At 57.6% G+C, this 23,059-nt stretch overlaps 2 protein-coding genes across 2 annotated transcripts in view; both read left to right on the top strand.

Annotated features, from left to right (window-relative positions):
- The first annotated feature begins 296 nt into the window (after positions 1-296).
- On the top strand, positions 297-22,516 carry LOC144929378 (class I histocompatibility antigen, F10 alpha chain-like). Its single transcript, XM_078848724.1, has 7 exons — positions 297-498; positions 14,513-14,773; positions 16,572-16,847; positions 18,738-19,016; positions 19,485-19,601; positions 19,942-19,974; positions 20,533-22,516. Exons 1-7 carry the CDS (start codon positions 438-440, stop codon positions 20,604-20,606), a joined length of 1,101 nt encoding a protein of 366 aa, XP_078704850.1. The 5' UTR covers positions 297-437; the 3' UTR covers positions 20,607-22,516.
- LOC144929279 (class I histocompatibility antigen, Gogo-OKO alpha chain-like) overlaps positions 21,650-23,059 on the top strand; it is a 49,030-nt gene continuing 47,620 nt past the window's right edge. The window contains exon 1 of the mRNA XM_078848400.1: positions 21,650-21,708. Coding sequence (XP_078704526.1) covers positions 21,650-21,708 — 59 coding nt within the window. The remainder of the gene's footprint in view (positions 21,709-23,059) is intronic.

Below are 23,059 nucleotides of genomic sequence, written 5' to 3'. Positions count from 1 at the left end.
CTTTACCCCCTTTGTGCCTGTGCCCCATGGTACCCACGCCCGGTGCCCTGCCCCAGAGCGGGTCCAGCCCCTCCCTGCCCAGCTTCCCAGGCTCCACCAGGCCCTGCGGTCCCCGCCCCGCCCCACCCACAGCGCGGCCTCAGCCCTTCGCACCCCCAGGGCATGGGGCGGGCCAGGCGGGGGAGCACCATGGGCCTGCAGTCATGGGCTGTTTGTGTTCTGTAACCTCACACCGCTAGTTCTGCCTGGATACCGATGATGAACAACCCCTGCCTGCGTCCTGATTGGATGGCCACAGGCAGCTGCGACACTTTGGAAAGTGATAGTGACACAGAAGGTCCATCTGCCAGGCTGCCCGGTTCTCCTGTCCCCACGTCCAGAAATTCGGGGCTTTGTCTTATACAGGCGCCCATTCCCCGCCCCCCCGGCCAGGACCCATGGCCTGGGGGCTGCTCCTGGCGCTCTGCGGGGCGCTCCTGGCTCCAGCCGCGGCGGGGGGTGAGTACCGGGGGGCCAGGGTGAGCCCCGGCTGGGGGTGTCACCGTAACAGGCCGGGCATCCCCCTCTGACACGGGGGAGCGCAAACTGGGGGGCGTGACCCTCGGGGTGGGATCCCGCTGCCGTGAGAGCGGGCGCAGGGTGAAAACGGGGTGGGAACTGGTGCGGGAGGGGATTTGATAACGGGTCCTCCCGCGCCGTCCCGGCCAGCAGCCGCCGCTCTCCGGCCGCCCAGCTCTGAAGGCCGGGCCCTGCCAGCAGCCGCGCCGATAGACGGATTAATGCCGACTACCAGTAATGGGGGGCGGGCGCCACGGGGCGAGGGGGGCAGCCGCCCAGGGCGAAAGGTGCAGGAGCGGAAAACGGGGTGGAACTATGACGAAATAGCCGGGTAGGGGCACAAAGACGCTTGCTGGCCCCCGGGCACTAAAATAGCTAGTTTCCAGCTGGGCGTGGGGATGGCGGGGGGGCACCCCATTGGGCGGCCATTGGGGGTGGGCTCCTTGGGCTGTTCTGCCTTTGTACAGACCTGGGCAGCCAGGTCCTGGGCCAGGATGGAGGCTCCTAGGCGCTGGGAGCTAGTTCAGATAATGAATGGTCCCATCTGGCCTTGAAACCTACAACTGTCCAGCCCCTCGGCTCTGTCTCCTCCGTGGGCCTGAGCCGCGTCCCCCCATCCTTCTTGGGGGGCTCTGCCAGAAATCCCCAACACGCCAGCCCAAGAACCACCTGTCACAGAGTCCCTGGGCGATGCTCTGGAACTGCTCCCTACGAAGCCAGGCAGGACTCTGGGGCAGTCTCCTTTTTGTGAGCAGCCTGTCTTCGGGACACACAGCTCACCCGGCTTCCACCTTCCTGGGTCTGACCTCGGAGCATTCAGCGTCCTCTGCCCCTCCGTGCGCTTCCCACAGCAACTCCGCCCAGGTGGGGCTCCTGGGGAAGCCAGAGGCTCCTGCCCCACAACTCCGCAGTCAGACGTGACTCTCAGCCAGCCAGTAACACAGAAGGTTTATTAGACGACAGGAACAGGGTCTAACACAGAGCTTGTAGGTGCAGAGAACCGGACCCCTCAGCTGGGTCCATTTTGGGGGGCAGTGAGACAGACAACCCCGTCTGCACTTCACTTCTCCCCACTTCGAGATCGAACTGAGCTGGGTCACTTTAGCCGGTGAGCTGGGGAAGTTCGACCCCACCAACGTTCTCATGGATGCCCCAGCATCTCTCCCGTTCCTTGGTGGGAGTTACACCAGGCCCTTCCAGTTTCACGCCCTCCCTTAGGTCGGGGGTGGTCGATAGCACTCTCATGCCGCATGTGGGAAGGTTTATGCAGCCCGTGCTCTTTGGCCACCCCAAAACCCCCGGGATCAAACTGGCATCGGGTCTTCTCCCAGCGCTCCAGTCTGGAGGGCTGCAATTCGGGCTCTCTTGGTTAAGGGCCCCCATCTTGACCTGGGCCACAGACTTACAGAACTAGCATGGAGACATGCCTTTCTCAACAACCTTGTCTCCCCAACAAGCTGGCCAAACACAGCCACTTGGTTATAGGACTGTTTAACTTTCTTAACAGCTTTCACTCCATTTGAGACCTTCTCAAAGCTATCCACACTGGATCTTTCAACAGGAAAGTCATTGGATCCATTCACAACAGAAAATTTCTGGCTGTTAGGAACTGAAACTTTCTTGATTAAATCACTTTCACACCCTTCAGTTGCAGTAAACTGCTTGCAAAGACTCCATGAGGATTCCTTTCCCTAGGGCTTTTCTATGCAACAATTCACCCCTCCCAGAAAGTCTGCCCTTACCCTCTTCACCGAGGGCTTGCTCTAGAGGAACACTTTGAGGGTATGTCTACACTACGAAATTAGTTCGAATTTATAGAAGTCATTTTTTTAGAAATCGGTTTTATATATTCGAGTGTGCGTGTCCCCACAGAAAATGCTCTAAGTGCATTAAGTACATTAACTCAGCGAAGTGCTTCCACAGTACCGAGGCAAGCGTCGACTTCCGGAGTGTTGCACTGTGGGTAGCTATCCCACAGTTCCCGCAGTCTCCGCTGCCCACTGGAATTCTGGGTTGAGATCCCAATGCCTGATGGGGCTAAAACATTGTTGCGGGTGGTTCTGGGTACATATCGTCAGGCCCCCGTTCCCTCCCTCCCTCCGTGAAAGCAGCAGCAGACAATCGTTTCGCACCTTTTTTCCTGAGTTACCTGTGCAGACGCCATACCACGGCAAGCCTGGAGCCCGCTCAGGTAACCGTCACCGTATGTCTCCTGGGTGCTGGCAGACGCAGTACGGCATTGCTACACAGCAGCAGCAACCCCTTGCCTTGTGGCAGCAGATGGTGCAATAGGACTGGTAGCCGTCATCGTCATGTCTGAGGTGCTCCTGGTCGCCTGTGTGAGGTCTATCAGGAGCACCTGGGCAGACATGGGCACAGGGACTAAATTTGGAGTGACTTGATCAAGTCATTCTCTTTAGTCCTGCAGACAGTCCTATTGAACCATCTCATGGTGAGCAGGCAGGCGGTACGGATTGTTAGCAGTCCTATTGTATCATCTTCTGCCGAGCAGCCATGAGATGTGGATGGCATGCAGTCCTTCTGCACCATTTGCTGCTAGTCAAAGATGTAAAAGATAGATGGAGTGTATCAAAACAAGAAATAGACCAGATTTGTTTTGTACTCATTTGCAAACCACCACCACCCCCCCGCCCCCCCCCCCTGTCTAGGGGACTCATTCCTCTAGGTCACACTGCAGTCACTCACAGAGAAGGTGCAGCGAGGTAAATCTAGCCATGTATCAATCAGAGGCCAGACTAACCTCCTTGTTCCAATAAGAACAATAACTTAGGTGCACCACTTCTTATTGGAACCCTCCATGAAGTCCTGCCTGAAATACTCCTTGATGTAAAGCCACCCCCTTTGTTGATTTTAACTCCCTGAAGCCAACCCTGTAAGCCATGTCGTCAGTCGCCCCTCCCTGCGTCAGAGCAACGGCAGACAATGGTGCATCTGAGTTGAGAGTGCTGTCCAGAGCAGTCACAATGGAGCACTCTGGGATAGCTCCCGGAGGCCAATACCGCCGAATTGTGTCCACAGTACCCCAAATTCGACCCAGCAAGGCCGATTTAAGCGCTAATCCACTTGTCAGGGGTGGAGTAAGGAAATCGATTTTAAGAGCCCTTTAAGTCAAAATAAAGGGCTTCATCGTGTGGACAGGTGCAGGTTTACATCGATTTGACGCTGCTAAATTCGACCTAAAGTCCTGAGCAACAGACTCTTTCTGGGTCTCACTTACATCCAGAATCACCTCTGGCCCATCCAGAGGCCGGACACACTTTCTCCTTTCCAGACACACAGCTTGGGATCTCATTCCCCTGGTCCCAGCTTACAAGGCTGGTCACAGACAACTGCCTGGAGACCAGGGTAGCTCCCTCCATAGGCAAGTCAATACCCCTGACAGACACCGGCAAATTCCCTTCACTGTCACACTTCTCCACCCAGCTAACAGATAAGGTCCAGGGACACTCATCTTCTGCTCTCCTCGCCTTCCCACCCTGCTGACTAGACACAGCCATCAGCTCACAAGGCTGCCTAGGCTCATCCAGACTTTCCTTACCCAGCACCTTGCCACTCCCCACAGATCCCCTGCCCTGCCTGTGTCTCCCCCTGCCAGCCAGGTCTTCTGCATTTTCACTGAACATTTCCCTCTCTGCCGATTGGTTCCCTGGATTCAAATTCAAACCCTTGGCAGTTACCGGAGCAGGGCCTGGATCCTGTCCCAAAGAGACACAGTCACCCCACAACAGGGTCCCGCAGCTGGTGTCCTGGAGAACCCCAACGACCAGCCAGCCCCACTCCTCCTGGGTCTGCACAGGGATCTGGGCCATAGGCAGGGTGAGGGGCTTCGTCCCTGGGACCCTCACCCAGCTCACACAGCCCCTCAGCATCTGAGGCTGCACCACCAGGGGCCTGACACCAGTTCTCTCTGTCCCAGGATCTCGCCACCCCAGGAATGTCTCCCCATTGACCATCACCTTCCGCTCCCACTGGGGGTCCGAGGGGCCTGGCCCCAGGAAACTCCACACAGACATTTAGGTCGGGGTCAGGAGTGGGAGCCTGTCCACCTCCCCACCCATCTGGCTGATGGAGTCTGTGGCCTTGGGACCCAGCAAGGGAGCTAGACACTGGGGCTTTTCCACAGGGTCCCTCTGGTTCAAATCGCCAGCCTGCTCAAAGGCAGTGAGGTGGCATCCAAATCCCCCCCCTCCTTAACCAGGGGCAGCAATTTAGTCTCGAGGTTCCCTGCGGAACTGGCCCCCCGGGGTCTATCCCCACTCACCCCGGGGAGGTCCCCTAGGCCTCTCCGCTCCCCCATCGCCAGTTCATGCTGCTGCTGCTTCTGCAGCTCTTTCTCGGGCTCTCGCTGTCTCCCACAGTCCTCTTGCTCCCTCGGACTCAGCTCCAATCCCGTCCGTCTTGATCCCCCGATGGGGAACCCGATCGTGAAGACCCTCGTCTGGTCGGGGACAGGAGTCTTGGGGATGCCTGGCTCCCACTCCAGCTGCTCCCAGATCCTGCTGTAGCCCCATTTGGGGTCAGGAATCTGTTCCTTAGAGCGATCATCCCCCTCCAGCTGCACGATTAACTCTGCTTTGGTGAACTTTCCAACGCTCAACCCTCTCTTTCTGCACCGGGTTACAATGTCCTTCTTAAGTGGAGGCCTCACAGGCCTGTATGCTCTCAGCTCCCCACGGTCTCCAGGGAGAACCCCTACTATGCCAGCCCTTCTCGAGGTCACCACCTCTTTGCCAGGACCAAGCCGCAGGCTCCTCTGCCCCTGAAAGTGCTCACCGCAGTCCCCAGGGGGACCCCATTACTGCACAGTCCTTCTCGCTGGTCACACACTCCCAGGGGTTAACCGCCCCCCGAAACCGCTCCTCTCTGAGCCTTCAGCACGCCTGGTCCTCGGCAATCCCCCTTCGTTTTACAGCTCCCCAGTCACTTACTGCAGGAAGCGCCATCCACAGGGTGCAGTACATCCCACCGCTGCCACCAGTTGTCATGGAGTCCCCGGGCAATGCTCTGGGACTGCTCCCTATGAAGCCAGGCAGGACTCTGGGGAAGTCTCCTTTCTGTGAGCAGCCTGTCTGCAGGGGACACAGCTCACACAGCTTCCACCTTCCTGGGTCTGACCTCGGAGCATTCAGCATCCTCTGCCCCTCCGTGTGCTTCCCACAGTGACTCCAGCCAGGAAGGGTCCTGGGGAAGCCAGAGGGTCCTGCCCCCCAATTCCACAGTCAGACGTGATTCTCAGCCAGCCAGTAAAACAGAAGGTTTATTAGACAACAGGAACATGGTCTGAACCAAAGCTTGTAGGTGCAGAGAACAGGACTCCTCAGCTGGGTCCATTTTGCGGGGCAGTGAGCCAGACAACCCCGTCTGCCCTTCACTCCATGTCTCCAGCCAGCCCCCAACTGAAACTCCCTCCAGCCCCCCCTCCTCTGGGCTTTGTTCCTTTCCCGGGCCAGGAGGTCACCGGATTCCTTTGCTCTCCAACCCTTTATCTCTCACCTTGCAGGGGGGAAGGGCCAGGCCATCAGCTGCCAGGAAACAGGGTGTTGGCCATTCTCTGTGTCCAGACCCCTGCACACACCTGCTCACACACCAACGATCAAACACCCATATCCCACCACCTAGATACTTAAGAACTGCCTAGGGGAAACTGAGGCACCCCCACACTATTCTGAGGAAACATTAAGAACAGTCCCACTTCGTCACACCACCCCCCAGCCCCTAGGGGTGATGTCAAACCAGAGTGACTGAGTGCAGGGAGAGGAGCCAGCCTGCACTACGGAAGCAGAGGAGGACCGGCCCAGCGACCCTCGTGGGCAGTGGTGTAGTGGTAAATACAGCAGTGGGTCACCTAACCTCAGCAAAACTCCATGTCACCAATGAGAAGTGGGTGAGCTCCAGTTACCCCTAGTTCCCTGGCTCCGGCACCACTGTGCAGTAGCTCAGCTGGGGAGCAGGGGGCACCAGGCTCAGGTAAGGTGGAAACAAAAGAAAGTAACTGAGGTTTCCAGGAGCAAAGGAGAGTCCTGCCCTCTCCTGCAGCCTGTCTGCACCAGCCATCTCCCCGCCCCAGGCCACACTGCGTGGCAGACACCCTCAGGGAAACTCTGGGGGCTGCTTTCCCTGCAGGGTGGGGGGGCTTGTTGTCCCCTGCCTCTGGCACAAAAAAGGGGGGGAACTGCTTGATTGGCCCCCTGAGAACCCCACATCCCTGCAGGACTGGCCTGTTTAGTTCCTAGGAAGGGGAGTGTGAACCCCACCAGCCATGACACGTAACTGTTGATAGTTTGGGGGCACAATTTAGAGGTTCTGGTGGTATGCAGTGGGGTTCAGGGCCGGGCACATAAACCCTGGCAGAAATCTGTGGGGCACTTGACCTGATGTGTGTCCCCACAACGTGTTGCTTCTGCACACCCATATACACCCCACACGCCCCAGGTCCTTTGTTTTCAGATTTGTTTAAATGTTCCTGGGAATTTATCAGTGCTAATTACAAAACTTTTAAAAAGTGGGTGAAAACCAGCACCGGCTATTAACTGCCCAGATTTCTGGGGCAATCTCCGGGTTAATACTGGGGGACGGGAGGGCAGAAAAAAAGCAACAAAGAGGGAAAAGTCTGAGTAGTGAAAGTGAAAGCAGTTTAATGTTGTGATTTATTTCAGCAACTGCATTTAACGTGTATGTGCAACTTCCTCTCCATTGCCTTACATTAACAGATAGCCTTGTGTGACGATGTGACTCAGCAGGGAGGGGGGAGTGTTGACCTGGGAATGTGCCCTGGGGAGGGGAGACCTGAGAACCTGTCACCTGAGCCAGGAGGGGGAGGGGGAGGTGACACCTCTGCCCAGGAATGTGAACAGGGGCTGCAGCAGGGAACCTGCTGGGTGAGTTTAGTTTCAGTTTGGGGCTGGGTGGAGGAACACAGGGAACCCCAGGGCTGGGGTCTAAGCTCCCTGCTCCCCCAGAAGGACGTGATTGAGGGGTCCTGGTTGTACCCACAAGCTCTGTTTTTGGACTGTGTTCCTGTTGTCCAATAAACCTTCTGTTTTACTGGCTGGCTGAGAGTCTCAGTGGATCCCAGGAAGAGGGGTGCAGGGCCTGGACTCCCCCACACTCCGTGACAACTGGTGTCAGCGGTGGGATCTACTGCACCCCGTGAACGGCGCTTCCTGCAGTAAGTGACTGGGGAGCAGTAAAACGAAGGGGAATTGACGGGGACCAGGCGTGCTGAAGATTCAGAGAGAGACGGTTTCGGGGGGCGGTTAACCCCTGGGAATGTGTGACCAGAGAGAAAGACTTTTGCAGTAACAGGGTCCCCCGGGGGATTGCAGCGAGCGGTCCCAGGGGCGGAGGAATCTGCAGCTCGACCCTGGCAAAGAGGTGGTGACCTCGAGAAGGACTGGCACACGAGGGGCTTTTCCTGGAAACCGTGGGAAGCTGCCCGGCCTGCGAGGGGCCAGCAGGGAGATGTACGCTAAACGCCTGAAGAGCGACCTGGTGGAGCTGTGCAGGCAGAGGGGGCTGCGCATCGGGAGGTCCACCAAGGAACAGCTGATTGCCCAGCTGGAGGAGAGGGATCGCTTGGATGACCCGATCCCTGTCCCTGAGGGAAGCCGCCCGGCAGACGCAGCGTGGGCCCTGGGGCCTGACTGGGCTGGGAGGGGTCAGACTGCTGCCGAGGACATCCCGAGACCCTTCCTACCTATGTCCGGGGGAGGGGTTGGGGGAAGCCCAGCGAATACCGAGGGCACCCTGACCCCAGCACCCAGCAGGGGATCCTCCCGGCGGAGCTCCCCATCCCTGGAGCGGAGGCGGCTGGAATGGGAGAGGGAGATGAAAATGAGGGAGCTGGAGGATCATGAAAAACAACGTCAACATGAGCAGGAGGAGAAGGAGAAACAACGTCAACATGAGCGTCAGGAGAAGGAGAAACAAAGACAGCATGAACTGGAGCTGGCCAGGCTGAGGAGCAGTGGGGCCCCGGCTGCAGCTGCGGTGAGTGCGGGGGGACCCAGGACGGCAAGGAACTTTGATAAGTGCTTCCTGGCCCAGAGGAAGGAGGAGGAGGACATAGATAGCTTCCTGACGGCCTTTGAGAATGCCTGTGAGCTGCACAGGGTTGACCCTGCAGACAGGCTCCAGTTCCTCACCCCCTTACTGGACCCCAAAGCCGTGGAGGTGTACAGCCGGATGACAGGGGCGGAGGCAGGGGGCTATGAACTGTTCAAACAGGCCCTGCTCCGTGAGTTTGGGCTGACCCCCGAGATGTACCGGAGAAGGTTCCGGAGTCAGCGTAAAACGCCTGAGGTCACCTACCTACACCAGGCCAACCGGATGCAGGGGTATGCCCGCAAGTGGACAGCTGGGGCCCGAGCTAAAGAGGACCTGCTGGACCTAATCGTACTGGAGCAACTGTATGAACAGTGCCCGTCCGACCTGAGGCTGTGGCTGGTGGACAAAAAGCTCGAGAACCCCCAGCACGCAGGGCAGCTGGCCGACGAGTTTGTGAACAGTCGGTCAGGGGGTAGCCGGGAGGAGCCCCAAAAGAACAGGCCCCCCCCCGATGCAGAGAGAGAGTCACCAGGGGGCCTCCCAGCGGGGAAATAGGGAGAACCCCCTCCCAAGGGGAACGCCTGGTGTCGGGCCCCTCCGACCCGCTCGAGGGGACCAACGTGACCTGAGCTGCTATCACTGTGGCCAGAGAGGCCACGTACGGTCCCAGTGCCCCGGGCTCAGGGACAAACTGAGCAGACCCAACCTACCCAGGGTTAACTGGGTAGGGACCCAGCTGGACGAGGGGCAGACGACCCAGGAAAGGGGGCCTACCAGTTTACCACCTGCCCCGGAGGGAAGAGTACCCCAGGCCAGCTCCACCAGAGGGCTGGAGGCTCTGGACTCAGGGTGCTCAGTTTACAGGGTGGGCGCGGGGCTGTCCCTCCGGAGAGAGTGCCTTGTTCCCCTGGAGGTGGATGGGAGGAAGGTCAATGGATACTGGGATACGGGCGCGGAGGTGACGCTGGCCCGGCCCGAGGTGGTGGCCCCAGATCGGGTGGTGCCCAACACCTATCTGACCCTGACAGGGGTGGGCGGGACCCCATTTAAGGTGCCCGTGGCAAGGGTACACCTGAAATGGGGGGCCAAGGAGGGCCCCAAGGATGTGGGGGTACACCACCATTTGCCCACTGAAGTTTTGATGGGGGGAGACCTAGAGGACTGGCCAAGCAAGCCCCAGGCCGCCCTGGTTGTGACGCGTAGCCAGAGCCGGCGAGGGGCACTGCGCCCTGACCTCGGGGAGGGTATCACACCGGAGGCGCAGGACCCTACCCTGGTGGGGAGGGAGGGCCGAGGGGCACGGCTTAGAGAGGCGGAGGTCTCAGACCCGGCCAGCGATAGGGAACTGGGCCCCATCCCTTCCCCAGCCGCTGAGTTCCAGGCCGAGTTGAGGAAAGATCCCTCCTTGCGGAAGCTCAGGGACCTGGCCGACCTCAGTGTGGTACGGACCATGAGGAGAGGCTGCCAGGAGAGGTTCCTGTGGGAGAAGGGGTTCCTGTACCGAGAATGGGCTCCCACAAGGGAAGTAGAGTCCTGTGGGATCAGGAGGCAGCTGGGGGTCCCCCAGAAGTATCGCCGCAGGCTCCTGTCCCTGTCCCATGACATCCCCCTCGCAGGGCACCAGGGAATCCGGCGCACCCGGCAGAGGTTGCTACAGAACTTTTACTGGCCCGGGGTCTTTACCACGGTCCGGCAGTATTGCCGATCCTGTGACCCTTGTCAGAGGGTGGGGAAGGCCCGGGACAAGGGGAAAGCGGCTTTGAGACCTTTGCCCATCATAGAGGAGCCTTTCCAGAAGGTGGCCATGGACATCGTGGGGCCTCTCAGCAGGACGACCCGGTCGGGGAAGAAATACATTCTGGTGGTGGTAGATTTTGCCACCCGCTACCCCGAGGCAGTGCCCTTAGCTTCCATTGAAGCAGACACCGTGGCCGATGCGCTCCTGACCATTTTCAGCCGAGTGGGGTTCCCCAAGGAAGTCTTGACAGACCAAGGCTCCAACTTCATGTCGGCCCTGCTCCGGTGCTTGTGGGAGAAATGTGGGGTCCGGCACGACTGGGCCTCAGCTTATCACCCCCAGTCCAATGGGCTGGTGGAGAGGTTTAACGGGACGCTAAAGATGATGCTGAAAACCTTTATGAACCAGCACCCACAGGATTGGGACAAGTACTTACCTCACCTGCTGTTCGCGTACAGGGAGGTGCCCCAGGAGTCGACCGGATTTTCGCCTTTCGAACTGTTATATGGCAGGAGGGTGAGGGGCCCCCTGGACCTGATGAGAGACGAGTGGGAGGGGAAGGCCACTCCCGATGGAGAGTCAGTGGTGGAGTATGTCCTGATCTTCCGAGAGAGACTGGCGGAACTCATGGGCCTGGCCAGGGAGAATCTGGCCAGAGCCCAGAGGAAGCAGAAGGTCTGGTATGACCGCACAGCGCGGGCCCGTGCCTACGCCACCGGGGATCAGGTGATGGTTCTCATCCCAGTGAGAAAGAACAAACTACAGGCCGCCTGGGAGGGCCCTTTCAAGGTCGTCAAGCAGCTCAATGAGGTAAACTATGTGGTGGAGCTGTCAAACCGGGCGCACCACCGCCGGGTGTACCATGTGAATATGATGAAGCCATATTATGCCAGGGGGAATGTGGTGTTGGCCGTGTGTGGACAGTGGGAAGAGCAGGGAGATGACCCTTTAGTAGATCTATTCCCTGGGACCAGAGCTGGTTTCCCCCTGGAAACAATTCCCCTCTCGGATCAGCTAACCCCTGCCCAGCAAGCTGAGGTCAGGGAGGTGCTGCATCCGTACCGACAGCTGTTTTCCAACCAGCCTGGACGCACTAATCTGACTGTCCACCGGGTGCAGACAGGGTCGCACCCGCCGATAAGATGCTCCCCCTTCCGAGTCACAGGGAAAACTGCTCAGGACCTGGAAAGAGAGGTCCGGGACATGCTGGCTTTGGGGGTGATCCAGCCATCTGCCAGCCCTTGGGCCTCGCCGGTGGTGCTGGTCCCCAAAAAGGACGGGTCGGTCCGGTTCTGTGTGGACTATCGGAAGCTCAATGCCATCACTGTATCTGATGCCTACCCCATGCCCAGGCCGGACGAGCTCCTAGACAAGCTGGGAGGAGCTCGGTACCTTACCACCATGGACCTTACAAAGGGCTACTGGCAAGTGCCGCTGGATGCAGATGCCCGACTGAAATCGGCCTTTATCACCCCTCTGGGGCTCTATGAGTTCCTGACCCTGCCTTTCGGCCTCAAGGGAGCACCGGCCACCTTCCAGGATGGAGAGTTTTGCCGTGGCGTATATTGATGACATCTGTGTCTTTAGCCAGACCTGGGAGGACCACGTGTCCCAGGTTAGACAAGTGCTGGACCGACTCCAGGGGGCTGGGCTGACTGTAAAAGCGGAGAAGTGCAAGGTGGGGATGGCGGAAGTATCTTACCTGGGCCATTGGGTGGGGAGCGGCCGCCTAAAGCCGGAACCAGCCAAGGTGGAGGTGATCAGAGACTGGCCCGCTCCCCACACCAAAAAGCAGGTCCAAGCCTTTATTGGGATGGCAGGATACTACCGAAGATTTGTGCCCCACTTTAGCGCCATCGCCACCCCCATCACGGAGCTATGCAAGAAGGGGAAGCCAGACAAGGTGGTCTGGACTGAGCAGTGCCAGGAGGCTTTCCGGGAGCTGAAGGAGGCTCTGGTCAGTGGCCCAGTTCTGGCAAACCCAGACTTTGACAAGCCCTTTGTGGTGTTCACCGACGCCTCAGACACGGGACTGGGGGCGGTGTTAATGCAGGAGGATGAAAAGGGGGAGAGACACCCCATCGTGTACCTGAGCAAGAAGTTGCTACCCCGGGAGCAACACTACGCGGCCATCGAGAAGGAGTGCCTGGCCATGGTGTGGGCCCTCAAGAAACTAGAACCCTATCTCTTCGGGCGGCACTTCACCGTCTACACCGACCACTCTCCCCTGACCTGGCTGCACCAGATGAAAGGAGCCAACGCCAAACTCCTGAGATGGAGCCTGCTCCTGCAGGATTACGACATGGACGTGGTCCACGTGAAGGGAAGTGCCAACCTGATAGCGGATGCGCTGTCCCGGAGAGGGGGCCCCGAACTTCCCCAGGTCACTGGTCAGCGTGACCCCGCTCAGTTCAGTCTCAAAGGGGGGAGAGATGTGACGATGTGACTCAGCAGGGAGGGGGGAGTGTTGACCTGGGAATGTGCCCTGGGGATGGGAGACCTGAGAGCCTGTCACCTGAGCCAGGAGGGGGAGGGGGAGGTAACACCTCTGCCCAGGAATGTGAACAGGGGCTGCTGCAGGGAACCGGCGGGGTGGGTTTAGTTTCAGTTTGGGGCTGGGTGGAGGAACACAGGGAACCCCAGGGCTGGGGTCTAAGCTCCCTGCTCCCCCAGAAGGACGTGATTGAGGGGTCCTGGTTGTACCCACAAGCTCTGTTTTTGGACTGTGTTCCTGTTGTCCAATAAACCTTCTGTTTTACTGGCTGGCTGAGAGTCTCAGTGGATCCCAGGAAGAGGGGTGCAGGGCCTGGACTCCCCCACACTCCGTGACACCTTGCATTGACGCTTAGATTAATTCATTATTCACACAAATACATCGACCTCCTGTCACGGGTTGGATTTGAATCCAATGAAGTGAGCTGTAGCTCACGAAAGCTTATGCTCAAATAAATTGGTTAGTCTCTAAGGTGCCACAAGTCCTCCTTTTCTTTTTGTGAATACAGACTAACAGGGCTACTACTTTGAAACTTACCACAATCAGTATTTCTGTGTGCCTGAGTGAGCCAAAATTGGGGTGAAAAATGAGTAAACACCAAATAACGGCTTCTGTAAAATCCAGGAATTTTTCAGTAAAAAGTCAATTAAAACTGAAAACAAAGTACCTTACACACCCCACATGCATACACCCCCGGCACACATGTATACGCATGCAGACCACACACACACATCACACGAACACACCCCACATGCTCACCAAACACCCCAGAAATGCACACATGCCACAAACACCCCAGATTCCGCTGTAAGCACTTTGCACATCCACCCCTCCCAGCCTGAGGGCATTTGCCTGGTGGGGGCAGTTGTTTGGGGGAAGCTACCCCCCCACCAATGTCTGCCCCTTCCACCAAACAAGCCGCTGGCTTTCAGAGGCACAGGCTGAGAGATCGCCAGTCCTGATTCCCCTGCAGCTCCGTCCCTCACCCAGGATGGGGCTGAGGGCAGGGGGACATGGCTGGGGGTGGGAGGTGTCATGGAGTGTGGGGGAGTCAGGGCCCTGCACCCCCCACTTCCCGCGATTCCCTGGGACTCTCAGCCAGCCAGAAAAACAGAGGTTTATTAGATGACAGGAACACAGTCCAAATCAGAGCTTGTGGGTACAGACAACAGGACCCCCTCAGTCAGGTCCATCTTGGGGGGCAGGGAGCCCAGACTCTGGTCTGGGCTTCCGTCCTTTTCCCCAGCCAGCTCCAAACTGAAACCCACTCCAGCCCCTCCTCTGGCCTTTGTCTTCACCCCCCCCCCCGCCCGCTCAGGAGGCCGCCTGATGTCTTTGTTCTCCAACACCTTCAGCTGGCACCTTGCCGGGGAGGGGCCCAGGCCATCAGTGGCCAGGAGAGGGGAGTCGGCCATTCTCTGTGCAGACACCCTCACACTGGCCCTCTAGGGCTCTGCCACCATCCCACCCCCTTATCCTCCCACCTAGATACTTAAGAAATGCCTAGGGGAAACTGAGGCAGACACACAGTATTCAGAGAAAAGATTAACAACATTCCCATTTCATCACTGCTGGTCCCCACTGGGTGACTCTGGTGTCCCCTGAGCAAGGGAAGGAAATTGCTGGTTTACTCAACCTCTCTGCTGTTGCTTTAGGGCGCCACAGCCTCGCCGTGCTAGTCACAGCCGTCACCCACGAAGATGGGACTCATCACTACTTCATGATTTCCAAACTGGATGACGTTCAGATTGCGTATTACAGCAGCGACACGCGAGAGGTCAGACCCACCCAGACATGGGCAGCACAGGCCGTGGGTGCTGAGTATCTCCAGGAAAAGACCCGGGAGTTCTGGGGGCACGAGGAGGGCTCTAAAGTTGAGACCAGGAGGTGGATGCAGCTGCACAACCAGACGGGCGGTGAGTGTCTGAGAGTTGTTGTTATTAATGGACACGTGAGAGCTGCCCGCTCAGAATCACTCTGACTGGTGATTGGGGCCTCGCTGTGCTAGGTGAGGCCCAAACCAGAGCTGGCTGGAAAATGCAGTTTTCTTCCCACAGAAAATTTCACATTCCCAGAAGTGGTTTCATCCCGATCAGAAGGAAAGTCGGAAATGGGAGGTTTCCATGGGAAGGAAATTATTCAGAAATTCCATCTTGGGAGAATCCCAGGCAGGGAGCCGGGCGGCCCCGGGATCTTCCCTTTCAATTTCCCCAACAGAAAATCAATGTTTTCTGGCAAAACTGAAATTTTCTCACAAAAAATAATAATTTTGTGGAAACAGCCTTTCCCAAGGCTAACAGAATGTCAGGAACCATTAGGAAAGGGATAGAAAATGAGAGAAAATACCATAATGCCTCTATATAAATCCATGGTGCGCCCACACCTTGAATACTGCGTGCAGAGCTGGTCACCCCATCTCCAAAAGGGCAGAGTGGAACTGGGAAAGGTTCAGAGAAAAGGGTAACAAAGATAATCACGGGTATGGAACGGCTTCCATTTGAGGAGAGAGGAAAAAGATTAGGGCTGTTCAGTTTAGAAAAGAGACGGCTAAAGGGGGATGTGGCCAACCTGGGGCTCCGGAGCCACATGGGCTCTTCAGAGGTTAAGATGCGGCTCCTTGTCTAGGCACCGACTCTGGGGCCGGAGCTACAGGCGCCAACTTTCCAATGGGCCGGGGGGTGCTCACTGCTCAACCCCAGCTCTGCCACAGGCCTGCCCCACTCCACCCCTTCCCGCCCCCTCCCCTGAGCCTGCCGTGCCCTCGCTCCTCCCCCCCACAAGCCTCCTGCACCCCACGAAGCAGCTGATCGGGAGGTGCAGGGAGGTGCTGATCGGCAGGGCTGCCGGTGGGCGGGAGGCGCTGGGAGCGGGTGGGGGGAGCTGATGGGGGGGCTGCTGACGTATTACTGTGACTCTTTGGCAATGAACATTGGTACATTCTGGCTCCTTCTCAGGCTCAGGTTGGCCACCCCTGGTCTATAAAATGATGACTGGTGTGGGGAAAGTGAATAGAGAAGAGTTCTTTACCTTTTCCCACAATAAAAAACCAGGGGTCTCCTGATGGAATGAATAGGCAGCAGGTCTGTTCCTCTTGTTTGTAAATACTTTTTCATGCTATGCACAGTCACCCTGTGGAACTCGTTGGCAGGGGATGTTGTGAAGACCAAAAGTATACCTGGGTTAAAAAAAGAATTAGATAAGTTCCTGGAGGACATGTCCATCAATGGACATTAGCCAGGATGGTCCGGGACACAACCCCATGCTCTGGGTGTCCCTAGACCTCCACCTGCCGGAAGACGGGTGGATCACTTCAAATTGCCCTGTTCTGTTCACTCCCCCTGAATCTCTGGTGTTGGCCACTGTCAGACCTTGATCTCACCCCGTATGGCACCTCTCATGTTCACCAGTGGAGAGACTCCAGGAGCCCAGTAACTGTCCGGCAGGATCCCAACACCTCAGTCCTTCCCGTGGGTCTGCTCTGACCCCTCCTGCTTTTCGGCGTCCTCTGGGATTGTTCGCTAGCTCACCATAAGGCCAGCCACATGGTCAGAGACAGTAAAGTGCCCCTCTGACCCCACCCACATACAGACACATTTCCCTGATCTCAGTGCCCTGGTGTCACCGTCCGGCCGAGCCCCCCTCTGCCCCCACCTGCCGTACAGACCCATTTCCCAGCTCTCAGTGCAGGGTCTGAGCTCTCTCCCTCCTGGACAGGGATTCACACTGAGCAACTCCATGTGACCTGTGCCCTGAGTGGCCAGACCCCCGTGGACCCGAGGTTCCAGTACGCCTACGACGGGGGGGACTTCATCAGCTTTGATGCCCAGACGGAGACGTGGGTCGCGGCCGTGCAGCCGGCCTTCCTCCAGAAGCAGCTCTGGGAGACAGGCAAGACTTGGACTCCGTACGTCCAGCACTACCTGCGGTCCGAGTGCCTGGGGACCCTGCGGAGCCTAGTGCAGCGGGGAAGGGCGGTGCTGGAGCAGCAGGGTGAGTGAGCAGCAGGGATCTGTCTTGAGGAGTGGGCGATGGGGTGCAGAGACACCAATGGGACATGGGCATGTCCAGAAGGGGCAGTGTGGCCTAGTGGATAGTGCACTGGACTGGGACTCAGGACACCTGGGTTTTAATCCCAGCTCTGCCACTGGCTTGCTGGGTGACATGGGTCCAGTCATGCTGCCGCTCTGTGCCTCAGTTTCCCCCTCTGCATAATGAGGACAATGACCTCCTTTGTAAAGCGCTTGAGATCAACCGATGACAAGCACTAGACGAGAGCTACGGGTTGTTATTAGAGCAGACGGGTTATTAGCCGGTTCTGGCTGCCTGGGCGTCTCCGTTCTGCAGGGCCTTTCCCGTTGGCTTCCAGCTCCCTCAGACTTCCCTTTTCGGGCTGAAACATCCCAGCTTTGGGCTGAGTTGATTAATTTTGCCAAGTTCGGTCTGGAAAAGGCCCAGCCCTTTGTGAGTGTGAAGGAGGTGGGGTGGGGGAGGAAGATGTATTGTGTCATTATACAAAGAAAAAACTTGTTTTGAGGTTCTTGTGCCCAGCGATGGCACCTCTGCAGTCGAGGGCAGAGACATGGAGGGTGGCATGGACTCGGGACCATGTGACAAAGGGATTTAAGCGCCTGACAATGCAGACAGGGGCCAGCTGGGATTTCCGAATGGAGATGCCTGACTCCCCATGAGCTCACCGAGGTTAGGCACCGAGGGACGTTTGGAAATCTGGCCCTCACCCCCTAAATCGCACACGTGTGTTTGGGTGGCCCAGTGACAACCTGCCAGGGCGTAGCCGTGTTACAGCGCGGGATTGCGGGCAGCGAAGGAGACCCGGGCCCAGGCCTGTTCTGGCAACTACCCAGTTCAGTTATACCAATGTGAGCCATTTGAGTGAGTCTGCAGAGGGGATTTACACCAGATTAACTGGCTCCATTTACAAATCAGTGTAAACAGGTGCAGACCAGGTCTCTTACGCACCTGACTACTCAAATTCAAACTGGAACAGAGAAGGGCTACTAGGATGATGCGAGGAATGAAAAACCTGCCTTACGAGAGGACACTCAAAGGGCTTGGCTTGTTTAGCCTGACCAGATGCAGGCTGAGGGCAAATCTGATTTAACAAAGGCTGAGGGAGATATTTAAGTTAAGCGCCAATGTGGACACAAGAACAAATGGATACAAACTGGCCATCAACAACTTCAGGCTTGAAATTAGGCGAAGGTTTCTAACCATCAGAGGGGTGAAGTTCTGGAGCAGCCTCCCAAGGAGAGCAGCGGGGGCAAAACACCAAACTGGCTCCAGGACTGAGCTTGGTGAGTTTAGGAGGGGATGGGATGATGAGACTGCCTACTGTGACACGTGGCCCATCGGCCACTGCTAATAGCAAAAATCCCCAAGGGCCGGTGATGGGGCACTGGCTGGGGAGCGCTCTGAGTTACTACAGGGAATTCTCTCCCAGGTGTCTGGCTGGCAGGTCTCACCCACATGCTCAGGGTCTAACCAATCACCAGATTTGGGGTCGGGAAGGAATTTTCCCTCAGGTTACACTGGCAGAGACCCTGGTGGGGTTTTGCTTCCTCTGCAGCATGGGACACGGGTCACTTGCAGGTTTAAACTAGAGTGAATGGAGAAATGTTCTGTCACTTGACCTCTTTAACCCATGGTTCGAGGATGTCAGTTACCCAGCCAGAGGTTCGGGTCTGTTACAGGAGTGGGTGGATGAGGGGCTGTGGCCTGTGATGTGCAGGAGGTCGGACTAGATGATCACAATGGTCCCTTCTGAGCTTAAAGTCTATGAGACGCTGCAGGGCCTTTACCTGTTGTCTGTTACATGTCCCGGCCCCTGGCACGTGGCTCACGCACTGTGTCTCCCCCTAACAGTGTCCCCCGAGGTCTCAGTTTCCCACAAAGACTCTCCCGATGGCTCCATCACCCTCTCCTGCCATGCCAAGGGCTTTTACCCACGTCCCATCCACGTCTCCTGGGTGCGGGACGGAGAAGACATCCTGGCGGAGATGGACTCCAGTGGGATCCTGCCCAATGCCGACGGCACCTATTACATGCAGTCGTCCCTGGAGATCTCCCCGGAGCAGGAGGACGGGCACCGCTACGCCTGCCGGGTGGAGCACAGCAGCCTGCCGGAGCCCACACTCGTCTGGGGTAAGGGTGGGGTGAATGGCAGGACCCAGGGGTTGGGGACACAGCCCATGGGAATTACAGAGATGGGGTGAGGCTGGGCCACAGGAAGGTCAATATCCCTGCCCATCATCAGTGTGAACTCGTCTAGCTCTGGGTATTCATGTGACCCACAGAAATGGCCGATCCCTCAGATAATCTGATTTTCTGGCTATGGTGGCATCCAGTGACGGTGAGTTCCACAGGCTGATGTCGTTACGAGGGAAGGGCCTGGTTGCTGCGTGGCTTGTGTGGCTGGCAGTGCCCAGCAGAGCACCCGCCCTCTGTGCCCCATCTCCGTCCCCCTCCCAGCTCAGCCTTTCCCCAACCCCGGAGGCCAGGTCTCTGCAGACGCCCTTGGGGAGACGTTCAAGGCAAAGGCCTGTGGCTGCCCCAGGAGGATGCCCCAGCGGCTGCTCCCCTCGGTGACCTGGGCCCTTCTTCATCCCACAGCCCCTGGGAAGAAGGGCTCTCTGACCCCCGGGGTCCTGGCCGCCATCGTCCTGGCTGTACTGGTTCTGGCTGGAGCCGTAGGGGCCGGCGTCATCCTGTGGAGGAGAAAATCAGCAGGTAAGAGCCGGTCCCCGTGGAGTCGGGATGTGGGGAGGTCTGGGGAGTGGGGCAGCCCAGCCAGCCCAAGGGGGAATGGCTCCTGCCACTGCCCCCCAAGGAGAGGTGGGGCAGGGCCATGGGGCAGGGCTGATCAATGTAGTTGGGGGCGGAGTGGGCTCTGTCGTTGGCTGGGCGCTATGTGCCCTGCTGTGGGGGGCACTGGGGTCAGACTGGCCTGGGCGAGGTGCAGTTGGGGTCACGGGGAGCCCTGTGTCCAGGGGAGGGAGGTCGGGGTCTCCGCGGGGGAGGGGTTACCCTGCTCCCCTGCACTGACCCTCATTCTCTGCTTGTGTTTCAGGCCCTCGCAAACCCAGCTACGCTCTGGCAGCCAGTGAGTAAATCCTGGGTACGGGGCCCAGAGGCCCCAGTGCATTATGGGTATTGTGGGGTTCCCATGAGGGGAGGAGGGCGCCTAGCAGTGACTGCACATGGGCCCCAATCGCTGGTTACTCTGGGTCTGACCATTCCTCGGCGTGTGGGAATCTGCGAGGCCGTCCCCAGCCGTCGCCCTTCCCCGGCTACCCGGGATTCTCTGACACACGCGCTGCCTTCGCCCAAACCAAGGGAACCCAAAAGGGCCGGAACAGCATCCACAGGTCGCCCCTGAGGGCAGAGCTCTGCCAGCGTGCCAGCATGCACTGGGGGCCCTTAGCGCGGCTCTGGGGGTGGGAGTGCAGGCCGGTACCTGGGGCTGCGTAGGGGTGTTATGCTCTCTCCTGGAGGCCTGTCCATTGTCCCGCTGTCAGGACTGAGGGGTTTTGTGCAGAGCGCAGTTTGGGGTCCACAGGGGGCATGGCGGGGGGAGCTGAATTCCCATCCGCGTTCTCTAGCTGGGATCCCCCCAGCTAAAGCCATCTCTGAACGATTTTCTTCTCTCTCTGCTTTGCAGCAAAGATTGGAGAAGATTCTGCCTCCAGCTCTTCATCAGGAACAGACCCCCAGAGCAAGGGACCCCGGACCTAGCGGCAGAGAGACTGTTAGTGTTGCCGGCACCCAGTGCCAGAGGCGAGCAACAGCGGTGGGGGGGTTCGCTACCCGGTGTGCTTTACCCAATAATCACAACGGGGTGGAGAAGCAGAAAAGTTGATTTGCAGCTACAAAAAGGTACAGGGAGAATAAAATCTCAAATCCTGCACCCAGAGCAGGAAGTTACACAGGCTTTTATACATCCTTTCTTCAGCATACTTATCGAATAGCAAGCTGCCCTAAGTATCCATATAGCCAGCCAATCCAGTTCCCAGCTAGTGCCCTTGTTTTTTGTATCATTTGTTAACCTATACATAAAGCTGCTTTATTCAGCATTGTTCTTCCATATCTGCCCTGTTTGGCCTTGTTTAGTTTCAGGCAGTCTGACTCTGCAACATATTGTTGCAGATCCTCAGCATAACTGCTGCGAGTGCCTCCAGGCCGGGGGGGCCAAGGACACTTGGGCCTAGTGCGAGGGGGCTTCATCGACACTCGTGGTCTTCCATCCCCTCGAGTTACCTAGTGGCCATGCCCAGTGTCCCCAACAAAGCTGAGCCACTGAGTCTCAGAATCTCAGCACATGTATAATATGTGAGCGTCTCTCTGCGGAGCGGGAACAGCGGAAGGCCGAGGACCTGTCCCTTTCTGGCCCTGGCTCCGGGAATGCAGAACTGGGGTTTTTCCTGTTCAGTTCCAACTTCTTGCTGGCTTTGCATTTTTTAAAATAATTTTCAATAAGGCCCGGACTTCTGCAGACTGGGTCAAATATTGTCTGGGGCTGACCCAGGACCTCCATTGTCTCAGATCCCTACAGACCTGCGGACTGGATCGATTTTTGGATCTGAGGGCTTTCTGAGCCCAAAATTACGGAATGAGGAGGTCCTTCATTTGCATAAAGGGGTCCTAATCAGACCCCATTGGGTGATGCCAGTGACCTCCGAAAGAGAGTGCCCCGTTCTGATTGGCCACGGGAGCCTGAGGTTTGGCCGTCACTTGTCAGGCCGGCCGGCCTACACTGGCTGCTGGCCTCTGGCCGTATCATGTCGCCACGCCTGACAAGTGCCCTGTGCCTCATTCACCCCGCACTGGCCACCGAGGGGTAAGATCCAGCAGCGTGGGGCGTCGAGATCTGACGTGTACAAGCGCTAGCTGGCCTGCAGAGCCATCGACCTTAACACACGTGAGCTGACAGGGCCACCGGCTAATCGCACCCCAGCCGGCTGAATGGGACCCCGAGAGTCGTGCTGAAACACCCAGCAAAAGCGTCCCCCTCTTGGGGTGTTTTCTAGTTTTCATTGGACGCCTCTGGCTTAGCGTTCTGGCCTGTGTGTGTGAGAGACCCACAGAATCTATATGAGCCCAGTGCCTATAGAATAGCTGCCCGGATCCCTGCACCAGCCCTGGGTCAAACAGCCTCACACACGCGGGTACTTCAGGGGATTAGCACCTGCGCATTTAACCCGACGAAGTCCTGTTCTTTTCACTACGTTCCTCGTCTGAGCGTTCAGTGTATTGCACGGTGACTCTGTGTGACGTGGGGAAGAGATGGGCTCTTGCCGAATCTGCCATACTTCGGGCAGGCGGCCTTAATGGAACCGACAGCTCTGCTGCCAATGTTCACGTCCCCCGGGGAGCGATGGGACCCTCCCTCTAGCCGCCCTTGGGCTGGAACCCAAACGTACGGCTTTGCCCTGGGGATGCGCTGCACCTGTGGTACCGTTAGGGACCCAGATCCGCCGCCTTCCCGGTGCTACGTAGCCCTGAGCAGGGGTTAAGGTATGTGGGGTGGTTTAATGACCCTGCCTGAGCACAGTAAGTAACTGGATGATTTCATGTTCTTTCATTTTTACATATTTTGTTTGATGCTTTTGCTCGGTGATTGAGCTAATAAAATACAGACCATGGAACCGTGGGCAGCTCGGCTGTTTGTTCCCCAGACATCAGGGGGAGACTCTTTGCCCCACCGCGGGCTGGTCCCTAGAACTTCCCCAGTGTCCTCTAGTGACGGGCACCAGCCCTGGCAGCTGCTGGCTGTCGAGGGAAAGTTGACCTGTGCGTCGATCATTTATTTCCCTCAGCAACGTGGATCCAGAGCGTTGGGGGGCCCAGGGTGGATCAGTCTGTGAATCAGTCCCCGCTGAATCAGTCTGTGCTCCCCACACCTCCACCCCCTCAGTTACTCACTGGCTTGTGCCCTGGAGCTAGGGATTTATCTCTCTGATATCTTTGAATCCCAGCATACAGCTGGTTGTTCTGAGTATGCCTGTGGCATTCCAGTGGTTAGGGTGCTAGCCTGGGAGACCTGGCTCTGCCACACACTTCCTGGGTGACTCTGGTCTCTCTAGGCCTCAGTTTCCCCATCAGGATAATAGCCTTTCCCTGTTGCCAAGGGGGCATGAGGATAAAAGGACTGTGAGGTGCTCAGACATTGCAGCATTCGATAGAAATGT

The sequence above is a fragment of the Lepidochelys kempii genome, chromosome 14 (genome assembly GCF_965140285.1).
Source record: "Lepidochelys kempii isolate rLepKem1 chromosome 14, rLepKem1.hap1, whole genome shotgun sequence".
NCBI lineage: Eukaryota > Metazoa > Chordata > Testudines > Cheloniidae > Lepidochelys > Lepidochelys kempii.
Note: the sequence above shows the minus strand (reverse complement) of the source record. Positions and strands in the feature narration are given on the sequence as shown.

What these genes read in the sequence shown, in the direction of transcription:
- LOC144929378 (XM_078848724.1), top strand. Translation starts at nt 438, where the DNA reads ATGGCCTGGGGGCTGCTCCTGGCGCTCTGCGGGGCGCTCCTGGCTCCA. An exon ending in GGCTCCAGCCGCGGCGGGGG is followed by an intron (nt 499 to 14,512) that starts GTGAGTACCGGG and finishes CTGTTGCTTTAG; the next exon opens with GGCGCCACAGCCTCGCCGTG. An exon ending in GCTGCACAACCAGACGGGCG is followed by an intron (nt 14,774 to 16,571) that starts GTGAGTGTCTGA and finishes CCTCCTGGACAG; the next exon opens with GGATTCACACTGAGCAACTC.